General features: G+C 50.9%; 1 protein-coding gene across 1 annotated transcript in view; it reads right to left on the bottom strand.

Moving 5' to 3' along the window:
• LMF1 (lipase maturation factor 1) overlaps positions 1 to 20,995 on the bottom strand; it is a 158,369-nt gene that overhangs the window by 41,137 nt on the left and 96,237 nt on the right. Inside the window, exon 6 of the mRNA XM_027751201.2 lies at positions 7,841 to 8,008. Within this exon, the coding sequence (XP_027607002.2) occupies positions 7,841 to 8,008 (168 nt within the window). The remainder of the gene's footprint in view (positions 1 to 7,840; positions 8,009 to 20,995) is intronic.

Genomic DNA, 20,995 nt, shown 5'->3' on the forward strand with positions numbered 1-20,995 from the left:
GGAAAATGCAGCTGGTTTGAAGCCCTCGCAGCCCGGCCAGCTCGGCTCGTTTCACTGACAACATCCTTGTAATTGATTCTTCTCAGCGAGCCCGAGCACCTGGAAACTCTGCTGGAGGACTCCAGCCACGAAGGTTCTTCTGGAGCACGGAGGAATCTCGAAAATCAAATGCAAAATTCAAACGGGGGTAAAAAAACTCCACCTGAGCCCTGCACCAGAGCCCGAGGAGCCTGAGTGCTCCCCAGCTCTTGCCTGGGCAGGGGAAGGAGCACATGTGGTGGATGTCAGCCATGTCATTCAATCCAGCCCTGGAAGGGGTTCAGGTGGTGCGAAGAGTGAGAGCAGTATGAGGCCGACTCAGAGCAGCACAGAAAATGAACCCTGAGAGCAGCCTGGAAGGCTGTCAGATGGCAGCCACGCCGAGGGCAGCCAGGACTGGTTGTGCTTTCATTACACTTCAGCAAATCTTGCTGGTGACCTCTGAATGTCAGTCCTTACCAATATTCCCAAGGACACGGGGCCACCAGAGCCCACCCTGTCCCTGGGTCTCCCTGGCTTGGCCACGGTGGTTGTCATGCCACAGACGTGACACCAATGGCACCAAACTGGGCCACCAGCCCTGGGACAGCCCCACACGTGGCACCTTCCACCACGAACCCAAAACTCAGCTGGAGCTCATCCCTCTGGCACAGCCCCAGGCTCCCTCCCCTCCCTGCCACCGCAGCCCTTTGCCACGGGAGCAAAGAGATGCTGCTCTAAAACTAAACAGCGCTCTTGGATGGCCCAACTCACTCCAGCTCTTCCTGGCCCTGAACCCAAGAGCCCCAGTCAGCAGTGAAAGCTAATCCGGCCCTTCCTGCTGCACTTTTACGGCCATGGCAGCGCTTCCCATCCTGGGGGCCTCCCATGCAAACCTCATTTCATGGCTGGGCGTAAAACCTCGCTCTCAGGTTTAATGAGCAAAACCACCACCAGTAGCAAAGGTGAGCTGACAGGGAGCCCAGCCCACGGCGCCTCCAAGCCCCCCGAGCCCTCCTCGTGGAAAACCCGCCCGTTTCCAGCCGGACACCCCGGCTCAGGTACACCCCAAACCCCGGGCTGCCCGTGCCCCGAGGAGCCACGTTTGATTTTCAAGCTAAAAATCCCCCCCCCCGAGCCTCAGGGCAGAGGCTGTGGGATCCCTCCCAGGCTCCCCTCGCTTGCCAGCAGGATGAGTGATGGGAAATCACACCAGCTCCAGGCTCCGGCTGCTGCCAGGCGGCTCCGCCTGTTGGAGTCACTGACGGCCCCCTTTCCAATTAATCAAGTTCCCATACTGATTAACAGCATGATTCATGTCCCTCGTTAGGCACATTCCCCAACAAACAAGGCTGTATTTCAAGGCCACTGGCTTAATGGTTAAAATAAATACCTTCCAAATTTCTATTTTCAAGTAGCTGAACCTTTTCCACCTTTACAACTAATTCAGACTTCCTTCAAATTATTTTTCTAAGTAATATAACAATTTGTTTTTCATTAGAGCTTGTCAAAGCCGGACTTTGGTTTATTTTGAGAGAAACCAGCGCTCTCCAGAAACTGTTTAGTACAATTTGAATGACGCCCAAAGGGGTTATTGCAGCCACAATCAAAATAGAGTTTACAGCACTGGCTTGGGGTGACACTTTATTTAACGACATAAAAAAAAAAGAAGGGAAAAAAAAAAACCCCAGCGCCCCTGAATCAGAAGCTAATTAAATGCACTCCTATGGCTCACAGTAAGTGTTTCTCAGTCACTCTGACTACTGCAGAATGCAAGGACTTAACTTGTTGCTAACTAATCCCAGACCCCATTACAGAGCAGCCTTATTTACTGGGTTGGGGTGGTATGTGCTGGTATTCTCGTGTCTGCTACAGCAGCCCCGCAACAGATACCATCGAGCTGGAAGTGAAATCAAATCTAGCAGTGATTAAATAGTTTGGGTTCTGCCTGCTTAAGATTTTTTCTTTTTTTTGGGGGGGGGGGGTAGCATAGCTTGGTATTTAATTTAAGGTGGCTTAAATGTAACAGAAAATCTGCCCTGTAACTGCTTTGATTTCACATTCCTCTTGTTTTGCTGTGGAGAAAAGCTGAGCTGGAGCAGCGCCAGGGCCAAGGGAGGGAAGGCTGGGGGGTCCATGGGGACAGGGAGTGAGGGGCAGGGGGACCCCTGCACCCCTCGCCCAGGGGGACTGGGATGATGAGTAACCTCCATAATCCCAGTCCAAAGCCTCAGGGTTCCCAAAAAACCCTTTAATCGCTCTCCCTCCATCCTCCATCTCGAGTCCAAAGCAGGTTTTTAAGCAACTGAGCTGCAAAACTGTTTTCCATGGGCCCATTCCTGCCCCAGCAGCTCCCTCACGTTCTGCACTTCATTTTCCTGGGATCCTCCGTTTGTTGTTTCTTTCTAAGCCACAACAAAACCAACAATATTTGGACTTTTGTGAAGGCTGAATTTCCTCTGTTTTCACAGGGGAGCCACTGCCCAGCCCCGGCAGTGCCACCCACCCACTCACACCCTGCCAGCGATGCTGGGCCACGTTCCTCAGCACCCTGAGGGGCTACAAAAAACCAGGAGAGGGACTTTTTAGTGATAGAACAAGGGGGGATGGATTTAAACTGAAAGAGAGGAGGTTTAGATTGGATATTGGGAAGGAATTTTTGGCTGAGAGGGTGGGGAGGCCCTGGCACAGGTTGCCCAGAGAAGCTGTGGCTGCCCCATCCCTGGAAGTGTCCAAGGCCAGGTTGGACAGGGCTTGGAGCAACCTGGGCTAGTGAAAGGTGTCCCAGCCCATGGCAGGGGTGGCACTGGATTGGCTTTAAGGTCTTTTTCAACCCAAACCAATCTCGGATTCAATGAACTGCAGAACGATGCCCAAATTTTCCAGCTGCTCCCTCCTCCAGCAAACTGGGCAGTGGCTTTACCCTCACAAACGTTTTCATACACAAAAGCAACCCCTTGGACAGTGCACATGTGCTGGAGGTGCAGAATTAAAGCCCTAACGAAGGGCCTGATCCTTCTGCCACGAGCCTGGCACTTGTGCAGCCCCACTAATCCTCCCGGAGACACTCCTGATTTACACCAGCGCCGGAAAGGGAACGAACCCCAGCTCGGATCTGACAAGTGAAAACAAACACTGGATTCAGACACTTTCTGCAGGGAAGGGGGGGGGGCTGTTTAATTTTTGTTCCCTCTCTCCAGGCTGCTGCTGTGACCTCTGCTACCTCCTAAGTCAGCAACACAATATGTTGCAGCTGTGGCACAGCCACAGCCTGATTCAATTTGTGCGTGTGTGGCTGCGAGGGCAGTTCATCCCTCCAACGTCTTGTGGCGTGGCAGAGGTGGGGGAAGAGGGGGCTTGGTCCTCCCCTCCCAAAAGAAACGGGGGGAAAACCCTGCTTTGCCTCCCCTGCACAGCACTGGAGAGACGGGAACAAAATCAACTGCAGGAAAACGTCCATTCCCATCCCAGTTTTTAGGAGGTTGGGGTTTGGCCAAGCCAAGGCAGAAAATATCTGTTCAACAACTGTTTTCTGCCTAGAAAGAAAAAAAAAAAAAACAGAGAGGAGGAAAATGACTTTGCTGCCCACTGTCCTGCACATTCCCAGCTCCCAGGAGAGCAGGGGTTGTGTGTCCCTGGTGCAGTGCCCAGCTGGGCAAGGGTAGAGCTCGGAGCTTGTTTTCCAAGGGAACAGAGCCGGAGGTTTCTGTCACATTCCCACTCAGGGGTCCCTCTCGGCAGGTCCCCCCTGGAGCTGCCTCAGGGGGGTTCTTTGCTGGGGCTCTGACTTTAGGGGGGTGGGGGTTTGCCTGAGGGGGTTTAATCTCTGCCTTCTCCAAGGCTGGAATTCAGCCTCGCTCTTGGCATTGTCATCCCTCTGCTTCACAAACGGCTCCTGCTGAAAACCACCCCGGGATTGCCCAAATGTCAGCCCACTGCCAAGCCTCCAGGGAAGCAGGAATGGTGGCAGGGAAGAACTGGCAGCACCAAGGCTTCTCCACTCTGGCTCCTTTGGGGAACTTCTGTCCTGCCATGGGACGGGGGAGCTGAGCTCATCCGGCACCAAGGGCCCCTCCAGGAATTCCCCAGCCACGAGGATGCTCCGTGCTGGAGCACGTGCCAGGAGTTTTCAGGGGCCACATAAAGGAATCAGAATCCCCAAATTCATTCAAATCCAAAAGGATTTGAAAGCCTAAAACTCTCCCCACGTCCCCTAACTGTGCCTTTACGACTGTGATCCAGAGCAGCGTGGAAGCAAAGGAACGACCCTGCCTTTCCAACGGCACCAGCCTTACACTTTCCATTCTATTTACTTATTTATGGCTTTTACCTTTGTGATACTGAAGCTCCTTCCCATCTGGCACAGCCAAAACCACCCCCCAGCTGTAAAAAAACCTCAGCCCCCTCCCTCGTGGGAGCTGCAGCCTCCTCTCTGCACTCCAACCCGGCACTACCTGCCAGCTCCGAGGGGCAAGGTGGCTTTTTCCTGGCTTTCTTGGCTTTCCTCTCGCTTCCCCTCATCAACTCCTTTGCCAAGCAGTGTAATTTTACTGCCTGGCTTAGAAGGAGCCAAGAAATACGTTTGCTGGTGTAAGCTGTGCATTAGATGGCGTGAAAAACATGCAGCTTCAGGGTTTTTAGGAGTCAGCTCCAGGGAACAGCGGAGCACCCGCCGAGCAGCAGGACTTGCCTTCCCCACACAGCACTTCCAGCCTCCCTCCCCCTTCCAACCACAAGCTCTTCAGGGTATAGGCAGGCTCTGTCCTGATGCTTCCACAGAACCAAGAATAACAGAGTCCAGACCTCACCTGGGGTCTCCAAGACCCTCCAAGATCTCTCCTTCCCCGCTCCAGCTACCGAAAGCCACATTTTGGACTTGATTTCCCCTGAACACTGGGGGTGCTTAAAATCTAAATGAGTATTTCTGAGGCTCAGACCCCTCCACTGCTACAGAAAGCAGCCAATCATGGATACACAGAATCACAGAATCATCAGGGTTGGAAAAGCCCTTTAACATCATCAAATCCAATCATCAACCAGCACCACCCCCACGTTCACCACTAAATCAGGTCCTCAAATGTCACATCCACAGGTTTTCTGAACACTTCCAGGGGTGGTGACTCCACCACTGCCCAGGGCAGCCCCTTCCAGTGCTTGATAACCCTTCAGGTGAAGAAATTTCTTCTGATGTCCAACTTGTCACCATCACCCAGATCTCCCACATGGAGGTGGCCCAGGATGCTCCAGCAGACTGGAACCAGCACAGGAATCCAAGGGTGGACAGACCCCCATCCTCCAGCACGGGCTCCACTGCCCAGCCCCTCCCCTCTGATGTTTCCAAACTCACTAAGCCTTTTCCCTTATAAATGTGAACTAAGCAAGAAGAATAAGTTCACACTTGGAAAAAAACCCACTTTTTTTTCTTTAAAGCCCAACTTCTTTTGGGTTCCTGACAAAGCAATATTCTCCAGGCCAGTTGGAATCTGGAAAAATACACTCACTCAACCTAGCCACCATGACTCCAATAACAATTATAAAATGTCCAATAAAACTTGCATGTAATGTCAATTCAAATCTTGAAAAGCAGAATTAAGTGGTATATCAACATTAAACTTTACTGCTTCCTTTGCAGAGCAGAAGTATTCTCAATAAAAGTCATTCTGAATGAAGAAAAGGGCAGTAAATATTAAATAAACAGGTTTTTGTTGAAATGCTATAAAGGCACCAGAGCTGCATTTTACACTGGGACCCTTTTTGCCTTTGCAGACTCCCCTCGTGATAGAAATAAGGCAGTAATTGCCAACTATCAATAAAGTGCCAATTAAAGGGTGGTTGATGCCTGCATTTACTCCGTGTTGTTAGGAGCCTTTATTGCATGGAGTTGGCTTTTCCAGGTCCCCCTGGCTCTGTCTGACACCCCCCAGCACACCCAGGGTCGTGCTGCTCGTTAGGAGCCCCCGGAGGAGCCGGGAGGGCAACGGAGGTGACACCGGCCACGAGTCCTGGCTGGGGGCTGGGCAGGGATGGAGCACCCCAAGGTGAGTGAGGAGCATTGACAGAGTCTCAGAATGGTTTGGGTTGCAAGGGACCTTAAGCTCATCCAGTCTCACCCCCTGCCACGGGCAGGGACACCTTCCACTAGCCCAGGTTGCTCCAACCTGGCCTTGGACACTTGCAGGGATCCAGGGGCAGCCACAGCTTCTCTGGACAACCTGTGCCAGGGCCTCCCCACCCTCACAGGGATTTCTTCCCCATATCCAACCTAAAACTGCTCTCCTTCAGCTTAAGGAGGTTGAGTTGGCTGGTGATGAAGTTTCTTCTGGCAGAGATGAGAAGAAGCAGCATCACCCCCTGAGCTCCCTGCACTGGTGTTTCTGGGAACACAGAACCAAGTGGAGCAGGACAGCCCTGCCCCGAGACACGGCTCTGTGCCAAAGCCTGGCACTGGGTAACGTGGTTTGCTCTCTGCTGGGCCACTCACCCTGGTGTGTTCTGCTCCTTCCCAGCTCTACTCACCTTAGGAAGAGCCCTCCCTGCCCTTCCTTACACACAGAACGGTTCCTGCTCATAATTCCTGCCTCCTGATCTGATCTCTGCCGTGTCTCAACACCTGCCTGCCTCTGCAACAAGCAGCCGCCAGAGATGGCAGGTTTTACTTCGCCCACGAGCCAAAATAAGAGTTTTTTAGGGTTGTGCTGAATAAAATCCTCCCAGTGACACCAAAAACCTCAGGTGTGATGCCCGTCACAAACACTCTGAGACCTCCCTTGGTCAGGCCTGGCCTGTCCCACTGCCAGGAACTCCAGCTGCTCAAGTTCCACCCCAACACAACCAAACTGGCCCCAAAAGCTGTGCAGAGGTACAAGCTGATGCCCAGTGGCACCCAGACACAACAGGAAGCGTTTGGGAAGCAGAAGGAGCGGGAACCTCCACGAGGGCACAAAACCCTGCGGCTTTTATGTCAGACCTTTAAAACCTGACCAGCATTTTTGTGGCTTACCAAGGGAGTTTATAAGCTGTTCTCCAGTTTAATCATCACATGAGTTCACAGGAAGCAGGAACAGCTACTGAGTATGAATTTCACGATGCTGAAATGATGCTGAACAAACCCAGGCGGCGAGGGCTGGGGATTAACGAGCTCTTTGAGCTCTGCCAGGGACAGGGATGAGAGAAATCAGGTCGGGTCTGGGAAATACGTATGCAGGAGCTTCTGTCCTCTGAGTTTTACACATGTACAAGAAAACCCAACTGGAATGTGAACACCACCCATTTTTCGAGGTATTATTTTCACTACAAACCTCGGCTCAGCGAATCTGGGGGTTGGGAAAAGCAGCTCAAACGTTTTCAGAGATAAAGAACAGCCCTTGAATGGTAAATATATGAAGAAGAATCTCTTGAAAACGTGAAAGATGCCTATAAAAATTAGCTTTTGGAGAAACTGCAGGTACTCCTGAGCTACAGGATGCACCAGTCCTGGGCTGACACTTCTCTGCCACCCAGAAATCAAACCAGCAGCACGGGAAACAAATCTCCAGCGAAGCAGAAAGAGCAGCCACAGTGGTGTGACCCACCCGAGAGCCAACAGGTCACGGCTCTGAATCATCCTGAGTCACTTCCTCTGGAGTCAGTTCCTCTGGATGCTGCTCCAGGGAATCCCATGCCCATGTGGTGGCAGAGCCAGCATGAGGAGTGTGTGTCTGCACCTTGCCCAGCCCACCCAGAGCTCCAGGGGCAGTGGGGCTGGTTTGACACCCCTCAAAGACCCTCTGCTCCATCTTGGGAGCAGATGTTCCCCCTTGGAAGCGAAACAGGAGCACCTCACCTGGAAGAGGATCTGCAGGAGGCCGTGCAGGATGCACATCCGCCGTCCCAGGAAGAGGAAGAAGGGCACCAGCAGCTCGATGAAGTGGTTGACCAGGGTCTCCAGGCGGTGGAACCACCAGGGCGAGCGGTGCATGAAGTAGGCGATGGGGTTGGGCACCGGCTGCGTCTGAAAGAGGGCACGAAAAAGGGATCAATCCCCTCTCCAAGGCTCATTGCTGAGAGAGTTACAGAGTTTTGGCCTCTTTCCTTATTTCTTTCCCCAAGACTCCTCTAAGGAGAACCATCCTTTGCCTCTGGGAACTCATTTCTTTGCGGAGAAAATCGCTTCACTCGAGTGTTTTTCACGCGAACCCAACGCGTTTTTAAACCAATCCGTCTTCTGAAAACACAGAGTTTTACTTTTCCCTGTTTTCATCACAACCAAAACCCGTCTTAAATTCAACCAGCTATTATTTAATACTGAAATGTTACACACAGCTTGACACTGGGTGATGTTACACTGCCCTGCACGAGTGAAGATCATCAGAGCAACTGAGCAGATACAGAAACTGAGACAAAGATTTTCTCGGGGTCACACAGAGGGTCAAACGGAGCCAGGAATGGAAACCAGATTACAAAACCTTGGAGATCTTCTTTCAAAATGTTTAAATTTGAAATAAATGTGGCGGTAGAGCTGCTTTCCAAAACTGTAATTTGGGAGAGGAAAGTGTAATTCCTCCAAACATGTTAGACTGGTTAAGGTATTTACACACTGGCCTTGGGACAATATTATTCTTTTATCAGCCTGAATTTTTTGACACTGGGAGATTTTTCCATCCAGTACAATAAAGCTGCAAATTTTGCAAAGGAAGTAAACCCAAAACCTGATATGTTAGTAAGTGCCACCCTAAGAAATCATGCAATTTTAGTGAAAATAAATGTTAATTTATCTCTAGCGTATCTGACAGGCTCAAATTCATTGGTATTGTTTGAAAATTGCAACAACAAAAAAATAGAGAGGTTGAAAACATGAATGTTAATTAAAGGAGACAAAACACATCTTTAAATTATTTGTAGTTAAATCAAAAATACAAACAAACCAGGGAAAATCCTGTAGGATGCATGGCAAGCGAGAGTGCTCTCACTGCCAAATCCCACAACTATTGTAATCCCTTATTAGCAAAGCTGGGATTAATAAAGTTGTTGCTTTCCATGGGTTGGAGCTGCTGGAGCCCCTCAGGACAGGAGACCGCATCCTTCCTTCCTCGGACACGGCGCCGGATGGAGCCGTGCCGGGGTCAGGGAGCTCTGCCAAGTCCACTCCAGCCAGGGCTGGAGGTCAGGGCAGCCCCAGGTGCCACCCAGGGTCCTTCCCCCCCCACCACGGGACCTGGTTTGAGTTACTCTGCCTGTTGGACTGTTCTCCAGCATTCCCAGAACACTGGGGAGACTCACAAAGAGACTTTTTTTTCTTTTTTTTTTTACCTTGATCCCAAATTGCTGAGAAATGCTTTTATCCTCCCCAAAAGGTAGGTTGGTTTCTTGGTTCTTTTTATTATTATTTTTTTTTTTAAGTGCTTTAACCAAAATTGACCCAGCTGAGGTATCAGTCCTAGAGGCTGGAATGTTTAGCACCTGAGGCTGAGGAGCACAGAGAGCCGACAGTGCTACCTGAGTAATTACACACCTACTTACAACTGTAATTAGCACATTAATATGTATTAATGTTGCTTCTTGGTTGGGCTGGCACTTACAAAATCATCCCCCTGACCTGCTCAAGGGCAGAAAGAGAAAATTCCAGCCTCAAGTTCCACCGGACTGGGACAAGAAGCAGAAGGAAGTTCAAGGCCAGGTTGGAGCAACCTGCTCCAGTGGAGCTGAGCTTTAAGGTCCCTTCCAACCCAAGCCATTCCATGGTTCTATGCCTGCACATGTAAAGCAGAACACAACGATAGGGAAGTGATTCACAGGTCCCAGATACTCTTGAAAAGCTGCTGGGGGAGGAGATCCGTGTGTGAATGTGTGTGTTCCTCCCGATGCCTTCCAGATGCTGCGATTCCGGGTGCGGGATTCCCAGGGAGAAAGCCATGTTTACTCGGGATGGGGTGTTAAGGCAAAGACCCAGAGCAGTGTGTGAATCCCCTTGGTGAACGCCTGGGATGCTGGAAAACTCCCTGCTTTCCTTTTGGGCCTGAGTTTGTCGCTGCCCAGAAGTGCTGGGAGCACCTGGCATCCTGACTGCTGGGTCCTGTTGGGGGAAAGCACTTTGCTGGGATTAGAGAGGGAATTTCCTCCCCACATGCTATCCCAGAGTAATCATAACCTATGGAAGCATCGCAGCGGTGTTGGAGGCAGCAGTGTCAGAGCCCAGGAGGAGGGAAAAGCTTTCCAGGATCACCTCACCCAGCTCAGTTGTGGGATTTTGAGCTTTGCGCTTTGCTCCGTGGCTGCTCTGCAAGGAGAATCATGGGATGGTTTGGGTTGGAAGGGACCTTAAAGACTATCTAGTTCCAAACCTCTGCCACAGGCAGGGACACCTCCCACTAGCCCAGGTTGCTCCAAGCCCCATCCAACCTGGCCTTGGACACTTGCAGGGATCCAGGGGCAGCCACAGCTTCTCTGGGCAACCTGTGCCAGGGTCTCCCCACCCTCACAGCCAGGATTTCTTCCGACATCTTATCTAAACCAATTCTTTCAGTTGGAAGCTGTTCCCCCTTGTCCTGTCACTCTAGTTCCTGGTGAAGATTCTCCCTCCATCTCTTCATCCTAAGAAGCATCCTAGAAGCAGCCAAGAGTTCCCCTCCATCCACAGCCGTGACCTGCTGACACACAGACACGGAAAAATGCAGCTCCAAGTTCTGATGCAACTCAGTGAACGATCCCAAGGCAGTGTGAGGGAGCGAGGGGAGCCCTGGGCTCTGAGCAGCCCCTTTTCTGGGCACTCTGCAAGACAGAAAATGTTCTTAAATAAAAAAACGATTAGCAAAGCCTGGCTTTCTGTGTCAGCACAAGGTGCAACCTAATAACCCTCCTGCCTCCCTCACACCTCCAGCAGCTGGGGAAAAACTGCTGCTGCGAATGCCTTTGGAAAGGAGACGGGGAAAATGAATCCCATAACTCCTGGATGGGGCAGATTTGTAAGGTGTGAGCGGGGCCGGCGCTCGGCGGGGGCTGCCCCAGGAATTCTGGGTCCCCAGCCCGGGCCTGTTCCCTGCCTCCGATCGACCAGGTTTTACAAGGGCTGGGAAGAGATTCTAAAAATATGCACAATAAACTGTTTTTTCTCCCTAAGGGGTCTATGGTTTAATTATGTTCTTAGTGAGAACCATTAAAGTGCTAAGTACCTGAAGACTCCTAATTTACTAAACTATAGGCTACTAAAGCCCAACAGAAGGCCATTATACACCAGAGGGAAGGCTCTTCTTGGAGCCTGTAAATGCACAGGGTCTCTCCTTCAGCCTCCCTATTGCTGGGGCTTTCCATAAACTCCGACAGAGTTTAATCCCAGGGTTAGACAGCCCAGCTCAGCCTAAGGAAACCTCCAGGCTCTCCTACACGTGGGCAGGAAAACAAGTCCTACATTGTCCTCAAACAACCCACTGCTCACACAGGGCTGGGGCTCGCAGCAACCAGGGCTGGTGGAAGGTGTCTCTGCCCAGGGCAGGGGCTGGGACTGGATCATCTTTAAGGTCCCTTCCAACCCAAACCATTCTGGGATTCTTTACTGGCCTCACAGCACAGCTCCCACACAAGTAACTGTGCAGCATGGGAGGGTGAAGTTGGAGGGGGAGGGAATCATGGGGTTATGGAATGACTTAGGTTGGAAAAGCCCTCTAAGTTCAATGAGTCCAACCAAGTGCAAGGAATGGCAGAAAAATCTTGAAAAACAGAAGGAAATGGAACAACAGCAAATATGAATAAATAATGAGAGGAAGCAACTACTGGGTCAAAAGAAACAGGATCACAGAATGGTTTGGGTTGGAAAGGACCTTAAGGTTCCACCCTCTGCCATGGGCAGGGACACCCTCCACTAGCCCAGGTTGCTCCAACTCTGTCCAACCTGGCCTTGGACACTTGCAGGGATGGGGCAGCCACAGCTTCTCTGGGCAACCTGTGCCAGGGCCTCCCCACCTTCCTAGGGAACAATTTCTTCCTCACATCCAATGTGAATCTATTTTCAGTTTCAATCCATCCCCCTTGTCCTATGGAATCACAGAATACAGTCCCACCTCACCCCCAGAACAGGCACAGGGAATGTGTCAGGAACAGCTCAGGGGCTCCCACAGTCAGGAGAGAGGGAAAGCCTTTGGCAAACACAGCAGAGTGTGAGGAGCAGCAGCACCCTGGAAAACTAGGATAAGAGGTAGTATTAAATGTTTTCTTGAGTGCTTGTGGAAGGTTTAGATGAACTGCAAAGCTCAACTCTCCAGCCTCCCAGGCACTGAGGCATGAACTCATCTTCTCAGCTTCAAAGGAAAGCTCTTGGTTCTCTTGCACTTTGGACTGAAAAATGAAAAGGATTCTCCAGAATATTTTGCTCACCGTGATCCAACAGGCTGTTTCTCTGCCAGCCTATTCTGCTTCAGACCTTGACCCTTCCTCCTTATGCATCTGCAGATCAAAGCTCCACCTTCCCAAGCCTGGGCAGGAACGTCTTCCCAGCCCCACGCAAAGAGGCAGCGAGCAGAGAGGAGCTAAATGGGGTCACTCCCAGCTGCTGGCAAGTGTGGGAAGATGAGTGTCTTGACTGAAGTCTTTCCCTCTCGTGCTGTACCAGCACTCCTGCAAAACACCCTTCTTGGAAGAGGGAGATCCCAGAGAGCCGCGGCTTCCTTGCTCTGGAAGGGGCTCCGCACGGGCAGCGACCTTGACTGATGAGTAACACAGTGATTCTGCACAAAGAGACACGTGTAGGGAAGGACTTGGAAAGGCAATTGAGCAGGGAACTGCTCAGCCTCTCGTGTAACCCCAGTGGGACCTCGAGCTGTGGGTATTTTATCCGCCCGTTCACGTGCACGAGGCTCCACGTCCACGCTACCAAAACACCCGAGGTTAAAAATAGGCCCTTCGAAACGTTCCAGTTATTAATAAGATTCCAATCAAAATAAAATCATAAGGAAAAAAAAAAATTTAAAAAACCGTATCTGGAATAAAACCCACGCGGCTCCAAGGTCCAGTGGGGTCACAGGGGTTCGGCTCTTCAGCAATGCAGCATCAAAATAATTAAGTCTCCGTAGAACTATTAAAAAGAAAAGTTACCTACATGTTCTTGCTGGGCAGAGCTTCCCTCGCCCAGTCAATGGCAATATTCAGTTCACAGAAAAACACGCTGGAATCTGCCTGTTTAAGACAGCAACCCAAGCCAAGGAGATGTGTGTTTGACTCGGTGCCAGCACGACCATAAAATGTTGGCAATTTAGTAGAGACGTAGTGCCGCGCCACTCTCCCAAAGGACCTAAATAAACTTCAGATGGAGAACATATATTTTTACTTTTTATATATATAAATCTGCTGTTTCATTTTTAACTCCTTTCCCCAGCCGTCCCTCCGGCGGAGGGTTTGTTCCAAGCTCAAACAGGTCCCCGGCTCTCCCCCGGCTGAGCGAAGCCTCGGCGAGGAGAAGAAGTTAAAAGCATGAAAAATCAGAGCAATGATTCCCGGCTGGGCGTTGGGTTTCCTGGGGAATCGTGGCTGCAGCCGCCGGAGGGGGAAAGGGGCTCGGGAGAAAACTCTGCCGTGCAATTTCATGCCTCGGCATCGTAAAATATCCCCCAGAATTTTTTCTGTTTTCCTGTTTACAGAGTTGCACTCGGGAAGTCACCGGTGTAGGTGAAGCCTCCCTGCCACACCCGTGATGTTGAACAGCAAAGCCAGGCTTTGCTCACGGTGACTCAGCCGGATTTAAACCAGCACGAGCGAGGATGGACCGGGGGGGACACCGAAACGAGGGGTGTGGAATTCCAACAAGTTGGGTGGGGGCAGAAGCTGCACTGTTTGCTTTTCCAGACTGCAGCCACCTCCTGGTCCGAGCTATCCTTCTCCAGTAACAAATCCCACATTTGCAAGGCCCGCAGCATCCCTGTTTATTGACACTGTGCCTCGGAGCTGCTCCCTGAATATCGAGTTAATTGGGGATGGGTTACAGATTCACCTATTTATTCTGTACATTCCTGGAGAGGTCCAGAGCTAAAATTACACAAGGAACCACTGAACTGTTCAGGCTATTATTTGTTCAAAATCCCTTTAAAATAATGAGTAGGGGTTGGAGCGGACATCTTGGCTCTGGTGGGGCCAGAAGAAGCTGGTGGAACCAACTGCAGGTCGTCACTGCCTTTGGGGAGAAGGTTTGTTTAAGAGCACCAGAGATGGGTCACGTTGGGTTTAGGGAGTGGAACAGGCTGGAAGGTACATCCCTAAGAATCACAGAGTTGGAAAAGGCCTCCAAGATCATCAAGTCCAACCTCTGAGCGAACACCACGTCAACCAAACCACACAGTGAAGAAGAAAACCAGGAGCTAAGGGCAACACACGCTCACCAAGGAGGTCCCATCCCAAAGGCAACCAGGGGACTGCAGCAATCCTTCTCCAGGTTTGCTGGTTTCCATCAGATGGTGCTGATGTGTCTCATACTCCGAGATTTTCCAACAGGAACGCTCTCCCTGGCCCGGCGCTCTCGCCTTCCCCGACGGATCACTCACCAGGCCCCTCACCAATATTTTAAATTGCCAGTTAAGAGCATATTGCAAACGTGATCCCTTAATTGGTCACTGTTATGACTCTCTATTAGAGAAGACAAGTTTTTCCACACAAGGTAAGCCCTTGCAAAAGCACTGAAAATGTTTCAAAACAACCCAGACCTGATGTATTTATTATACGCTTCTCTATATATAAATAATTTCATGAAAAGGAACGTACTGAGTGGAAACTCCATTTAAAATGTGATCCCAGATGGTGGCAAAGCTCTAAAATTGCAAGGCAACATGTAAAGAAAGATTAACGACCTCAAACAGGCACAAATTTATGAGGTGAAAGCCCCTGTAATCCTGGAGAAAAATGATACCAAACCTTAGACCAGACAGCTAGAAAATACCTCTGCTTAGTTCATGTGCCCTCTGCCATTTTCCATTTTCTTGTAACACACATTATTTTGGGTTCATTTGCTCTTTCCTCCTGCAGGGCAGAAGTACGAGCACGGGGGTGGATTTGCCAGCTCCCACCAGGTACCAGGAGCAACAGGCAAATCAGACAACAGGCAACAGCAACGGGAATAAGCAGCAGAAAGGAGGGAAAAGGGAGCCAGGACACCACAGGAAGCCCTTCCCATCACTGCAAGACCCAAAGCTCCACTGAGTGGGTTGAGGTGATGGTGCCCAACATTTCCAACTGAAGCTCAAGCACTTTCCTATTCTGCCTGTGTGTGAAACGTTCTGAAGGGAAGGATGTCAATGTTTCATCCCAAAGAATGTGGGTCACCCCAGCCAGTACCATCTTCCACGCTCTTAACTCTAGCTAGGATCAAACAGGACCTCTGGGTCCCACAGCCCCTTCCCTGAGATCTCTGGCACCTCAAACACCCCCTTGACAATCCTCCTGCTCACCCCCCTGACAACTCCCACCTCAGCAAGGCCACTCGGACTATTTTACTAGAATGATTTTACATGAACTGGGATTTTCCAGCCTTTCCAGCAGAGTTCCTTGCACACTCCAGTGAAGGGCAAACCCTCTGCTTCGGAGAGAGGGTGGAAGAACATCTTTCTGAACATCTCTCCAACAGCTATGCCTGCTCAGGGGATCCAGGGCTTTTCCCTACCACAGCTCCAAAAACACCCCACGGCTGCTCTCCCGCAGCCCCTAATTCCTCCACTTCTATCCTTTTTAACAGTCTGTGCTAAAACCAGGACCTATCTCCTTCAGAGAGCTTTTTTTTTTTTTTGGCATGTGCTCCTAAATATGATGCTCAGCACCAGGCCAAGGAACACAGGGGCAAACCCACGAGCCCCGGCTCGTGCCCGTGTTTGGATTAGGCTGTTTCGTGGCCTGGGCATTTACAGTCGGGTTAGTTGGTTGGTTTTTTCCCCCCCCTCCTTACAACAGTGGGATCTTTCATAAAACGTGCTCACAAAGGGTAAATTGTGCCATTAGGAACCGACTACCTGGTTGGTCACTGGAGTTCTCCGAACTGGAACGGCACCGCGCTCGTGCCAAACCCAGCGCCGGGGGCTGCTCGTTTAACTCTCCAACTGCCTGAGAGACAGAGCAAGCCCAACACAGGAATATTTATCATTTAGGTTGGAAAAGGGCTCCAGAGCCACCCTGTCCAACCGTTCCCCCAGCTCTGCCAAACCCACCATTAACCCATGTCCCCAAGTGCCACATCCACGCAGCTTTTAGATCCCCCCAGGCATCAGCTCCACAGCAGAATTCCAGTCTCAACCTCCTGTTCATCTAAGAGCACTTACAGAGCAGGATGGAATGAAAATAAGACATCAGGAAAAGCCAGGTTGCTGTCCCAAAGATGGAGCCAAAAGCTCAGCAGAATTTGCTTCTGTTTTAAGCTATCTCCCGAGTAACAAAGGATGCAGCCTGAAAGAATTTAAGACAAGGAAAACAAGTCACAAGAAAACTCTTGGCCACGAGGAGCTGATGTACAAAATCCAGAAGCCAATTCTCTCTCTCACCAATGAACAAGGCCACGGAGTGACAGAACAAGGGGGGATGGCTTCCCAATGACAGAGGGCAGGGTTAGGTGGGATACTGGGAAGAAATTCTTCCCTGTGAGGGTGGGGAGGCCCTGGCACAGGTTGCCCAGAGAAGCTGTGGCTGCCCCTGGATCCCTGCAAGTATCCAAGGCAGGTTGGACAGGCTTGGAGCAACCTGGGCTAGTGGAAGGTGTTCCTGCCCATGGCAGGGAGTGAGATTGGATGGTCTTTAGGCTCCCTTCCAATTCAAACCAGTCTATGATTCCATGATTCTCTGAATTGAACCCCTCCAGCCAGTGCCACAGCACTGCCTCTCCTGGCATGGGCATCATTCCAATAACTCTTTTTTAAGCAATTAAAGGGCTAAAACAGTGACTTCTTACAGAAAACATGACAATTCTCTTTGTAATACACACACATAGTGACAGAGACAGAAATTCTAAATCCTGCTAATGCCAGGAACAGGCCTGGGCATCTTTGGACACCTGGATACAAAAGTGTGCTTGTTATAAACGTCCTCGTCCTGCTCAAGGCCTTCCGTGGGTAAAAATAACAATTACCTCTATTTTAAAGGACAATTTCAGGATGGGAAGTTCTACAGCACATGTTTAATAACTCAGTGGTTCACCCCATGACACAAAAACGTGATGGATTTGGAGCAGCACGTGCTGGAGCAGCGTGTGATCCATGAGGGATGTTCCGTCACCCACCAGCACCAACCAACACCCATCCACGAGCGTCCAAATCCTTTTGCCTCGAGGCCCACCAAGTATCACACTTGTGTAATCGCCTCGCTGTTTTGTAAGCGTTGCTTGTTTCGGCGCTTTTCTAAAAAAAACCAAAACAAAATAAACTCCCCGGACAGATAAATTCCACCCAATAAATGTGTCGCCCCGCTCTCCCCAAGGACATAATAACACCCTCACCCTTGTCCCGAGCTGGGAGCGCTCCCAAATCACCATTACAAACAAATCTGCCACCCGGAGCCAAACCTCTCATTTTTAATAAAGCCTTTTACCTCCTTTCCTAACGCCAAACAACATCCCAGAGAGCTCAGAGCGCCCGAGGGACGGCAAATCCCAAATCCCATCCTCCGGCTCTGCCTCCCTGCGCCGGCTGCGTTTCCCGGGGTGGGTTTTGGGTGGGTTTCTCGCATATTCACATCCCCCCCCCCCCCCCCCCCCGGGAGCGGCCCCAACACTGCGCCCATTGAGGCGGCGGGGCCGGGGCGATGCCGGGGCGCAGCGGGGGTGTTTTCCTGGGATGGGTGTTTAATATTCCCCGTCATGCCGGGCTGTTTCTCCTCGCGCCGGGCTGTCAGTTAAGCCCGGGGATGTTTATTTTCACGGCCACTTGTGGTCAAGGCTGGTGCCAGTTGTACGGCATCGGTTACGCACGTTCAGCACTGGGGACCCGGCCCAGGACTGCCCGGCCTAATGTGAAACAACTGAACTCTTCCAGCAGTCCCTGCTCCGGCTTTAACCCTTGCCGGGCAGGAGCCGGCTGATCCCGCGGCTCAGCCTTCCCACCAGCCATGGGCATTGTCCCCGTGCCCGTCCCCCCGGCCCTTGGCTTCCCTCCTGCTCCTCAAACCCCGCCAGCATCTCGTTGGGGTGATGATCTGACACTGCACGAAGGAACAGAAGATGTCTTCAGCTGCTTAAGGAAGCAGCTTTTGGGAAGGATGGGGTTTTTATTGCTCAGCCTGGAGAGGAGGAGACTGAGGAGAGACCTCACTGCAGTTCCAGCTTCCTCAGGAGGGGCAGAGGAGGGGCAGGGACTGAGCTCTGCTCTGAGGGGACCAGGGACAGCACCCAGGGAATGGCTGGACCTGTGCCAGGGCAGGGTCAGGTTGGATCTCAGGGAAAGGTTCTTCCCCCAGAGGCTGGTTGGGCACTGACCAGGCTCCCCAGGGCAGTGGGCACAGCCCCAAGGCTGTCAGAGCTCCAGGAGGGTTTGGATGATCCTCTGGGGCACAGGGTGTGACTCTGGGGATGGGCCTGTGCAGGGCCAGGAGTTGGACTTGATGATCCCTGTGGGTCCCTTCCAGCTCAGCATGTTCTGGGATTCTGTGATTTATCATTACTTCAAAGGACACTGCTGGGAGTGATCACAGAATCACTGAGGCTGGAAAAGATCTCCAAGATCATCAAGTCTAACCTGTGACCGACTCCCACCTTGTCAACCAGACCAGAGCACCGAGTGCCACGCGATGCTCTGGGGAGAGCACGAGATGCTCTGCATCTCTGCCTGGTGAAGCCCTGGCCACTGACACACTCTGGTGACACAAAGCCAGCTCACACCCTGCTCCCCAAGACAGGACCCTGCCCTCGGCACACCCTCCCTCCCCAAACCCAAGCCTCGTGGAGAGCGAACACACACCACAGGGCGAGCCCCTGCCGCTGCACCAGAGCCAGAAGGACGCTAAAACGTTCAATAAACTGCACCCCGCGGCAAAATTATGCATCATTTTTGATCGTCTGGCCAGCCTCCAAGATGCTAATCAGCCCCAGATTAAGTCATCAACCAAACTGATGAGCAATCACATTCTGTCAGTACAGCTGGACATCATTACTTGGGAGCTGAGCTCCCACCGGAGAGGGAAGGCGGCTTTTTGCCGTTGATCAAACTGGGAGAGAGCGGGAGGATTTCTGAGGACCTGAGCTGAGCTGCCACGGGCTCTGCACACCAGCAGCTCCAGCTCTTGGGCCTGTGTGTGCTCACAAAAATTGCCTCTCACTACCTTGAGATGTGGTGGAGACAGACCCAAAATGACACCGTGGTCCCCGTCCCCACCCGTTGGCAACCAGCTGCTCCTGCCCTCAGAACATCCCCGTGGGGAAGTGTTTTCCTGAATTACCAGGTTGGCTTTCCATGGAAAAACATCAGCCTGTGGAAGTGCTTTAACTGGACCGTCACAGATGCTGTTAATAACTGGGCAGGACAACAATTAACAGGAACCCGTTAATGGGGAAGTACAGAGAAAATTGATGCTCAAATCCCAAGTTCACTCGGTGAGAATTTGTGAATGGGAACAGATTCCAGGCTTGTTCTCAACGTAACCCCACTGGGTTCACAGAGTTCTCACCTAGACCAGAGCTACAACCTGCCCAGGAAATAAGTTAAAGCTAGAGGAGAAGCTTAAATGTCTAATAAGGAGATGTAAAATAGGCCTGGAAGAATCAGTACAAAATAATCATCCTGAATTTCTTGCTCTAAAAATAAATACGAAAAAAGCAGATGAATGCTGGCAATATTATTAATTAAGAGAAGGGTTTTTTCATGTATTTTAATACAATTTAAAAGGAAATAACTGAACTAGAGTTGCTATCAGAGAGTTTACTTTTTCCACAGATCTCAGACATGAATAACACAGCACCACATCTCCAACAATCCCTTCCCTGGAGTTTTCTCAGCACCTTCCTCAGAGCTCATTACCTGTGACAAACAGGCCATTTCTAACCCCTACATCTCCATCCCACTGCTTTTGCAACACATTTATCAGCTTCTGGAAGCAGATATAAAATTATATAGAAATATGAGCACATAACCCAAAATAAAGCACCACAAAAAAGCCCAACTCCACCATCTCACCCAGCAAACCCTCCTCCTGCCTCTCACATATGCTTTTACTTAAATGAGAGATAAAGTTCTGTTATAGCCCCACAAATTTATTCCATTTTGCCTTTAATCTTGGGAGTAAAACGCCCATATAGAGCAATCTCTGCAATGTCAGTGTCCTGAGCTTCTACAACAACCTAAGAATAAAATATTCTTAAAATAGTCTTAAAATATTCCCTGCATTCCCAGCTCTCTGAGGTCACGTGTGAGCAGGACTTGGACCAGGTGATGTCCCAGGTCTCACCTCCATGCTCTGCTCTGCTGCCCCTACATTTTCAATCAGCCTGTTCCATGCAATAACCTGATAAAAACCTATTTTAAGCCCAGCCTGGCTCCTCCTCTTCCTCCCTCCTGCTCCAAGGCAGAGTGTGGCATCTCCTTGGGAAAAAACAGGCAAATCCTGTAAATCAGGAGAGGTTTGGAGCTCCCCTCCCAAGACAAGGGGTTGCCTGGATGTGAATGCTCGGAAAGCCAGAGAATCTCAGAATGGGTCAGGTTGGAAAGAACCACATTGGGTCACCTGGTCCCACCTCCCTGTTCCAACAGGGCCATCCCAGAGCACAGGATTGCATCCAGACAGCTCTGGAATATCTCCAACGAGGGAGATTCCAAAACCTCTCTGCAGCCACAAAGAGAAGGGGACAATGACATTAAAGTCAGGACAACGACCTGCAGCCTCCTTTTAATTCCTGCCTCTAAAAATAAAAAAAAAGAGAGAAGAGAAGAGAACTGCATTTCCGAGCAGGTGAGCAAAGCGACGGAGACAAAATCAGCCCCAGCCTCGGATGCTTCCCAATAAATCGCCGGGAACACGGAGGCGAAGCTGCGCCGTGTTAAAATTCAAGGCTAATTTG

This window comes from Pipra filicauda, unplaced genomic scaffold (assembly GCF_003945595.2).
Source record: "Pipra filicauda isolate LSUMZ 115617 unplaced genomic scaffold, ASM394559v2 scaffold483_size702785_pilon, whole genome shotgun sequence".
Taxonomy (NCBI): Eukaryota; Metazoa; Chordata; class Aves; order Passeriformes; family Pipridae; genus Pipra; species Pipra filicauda.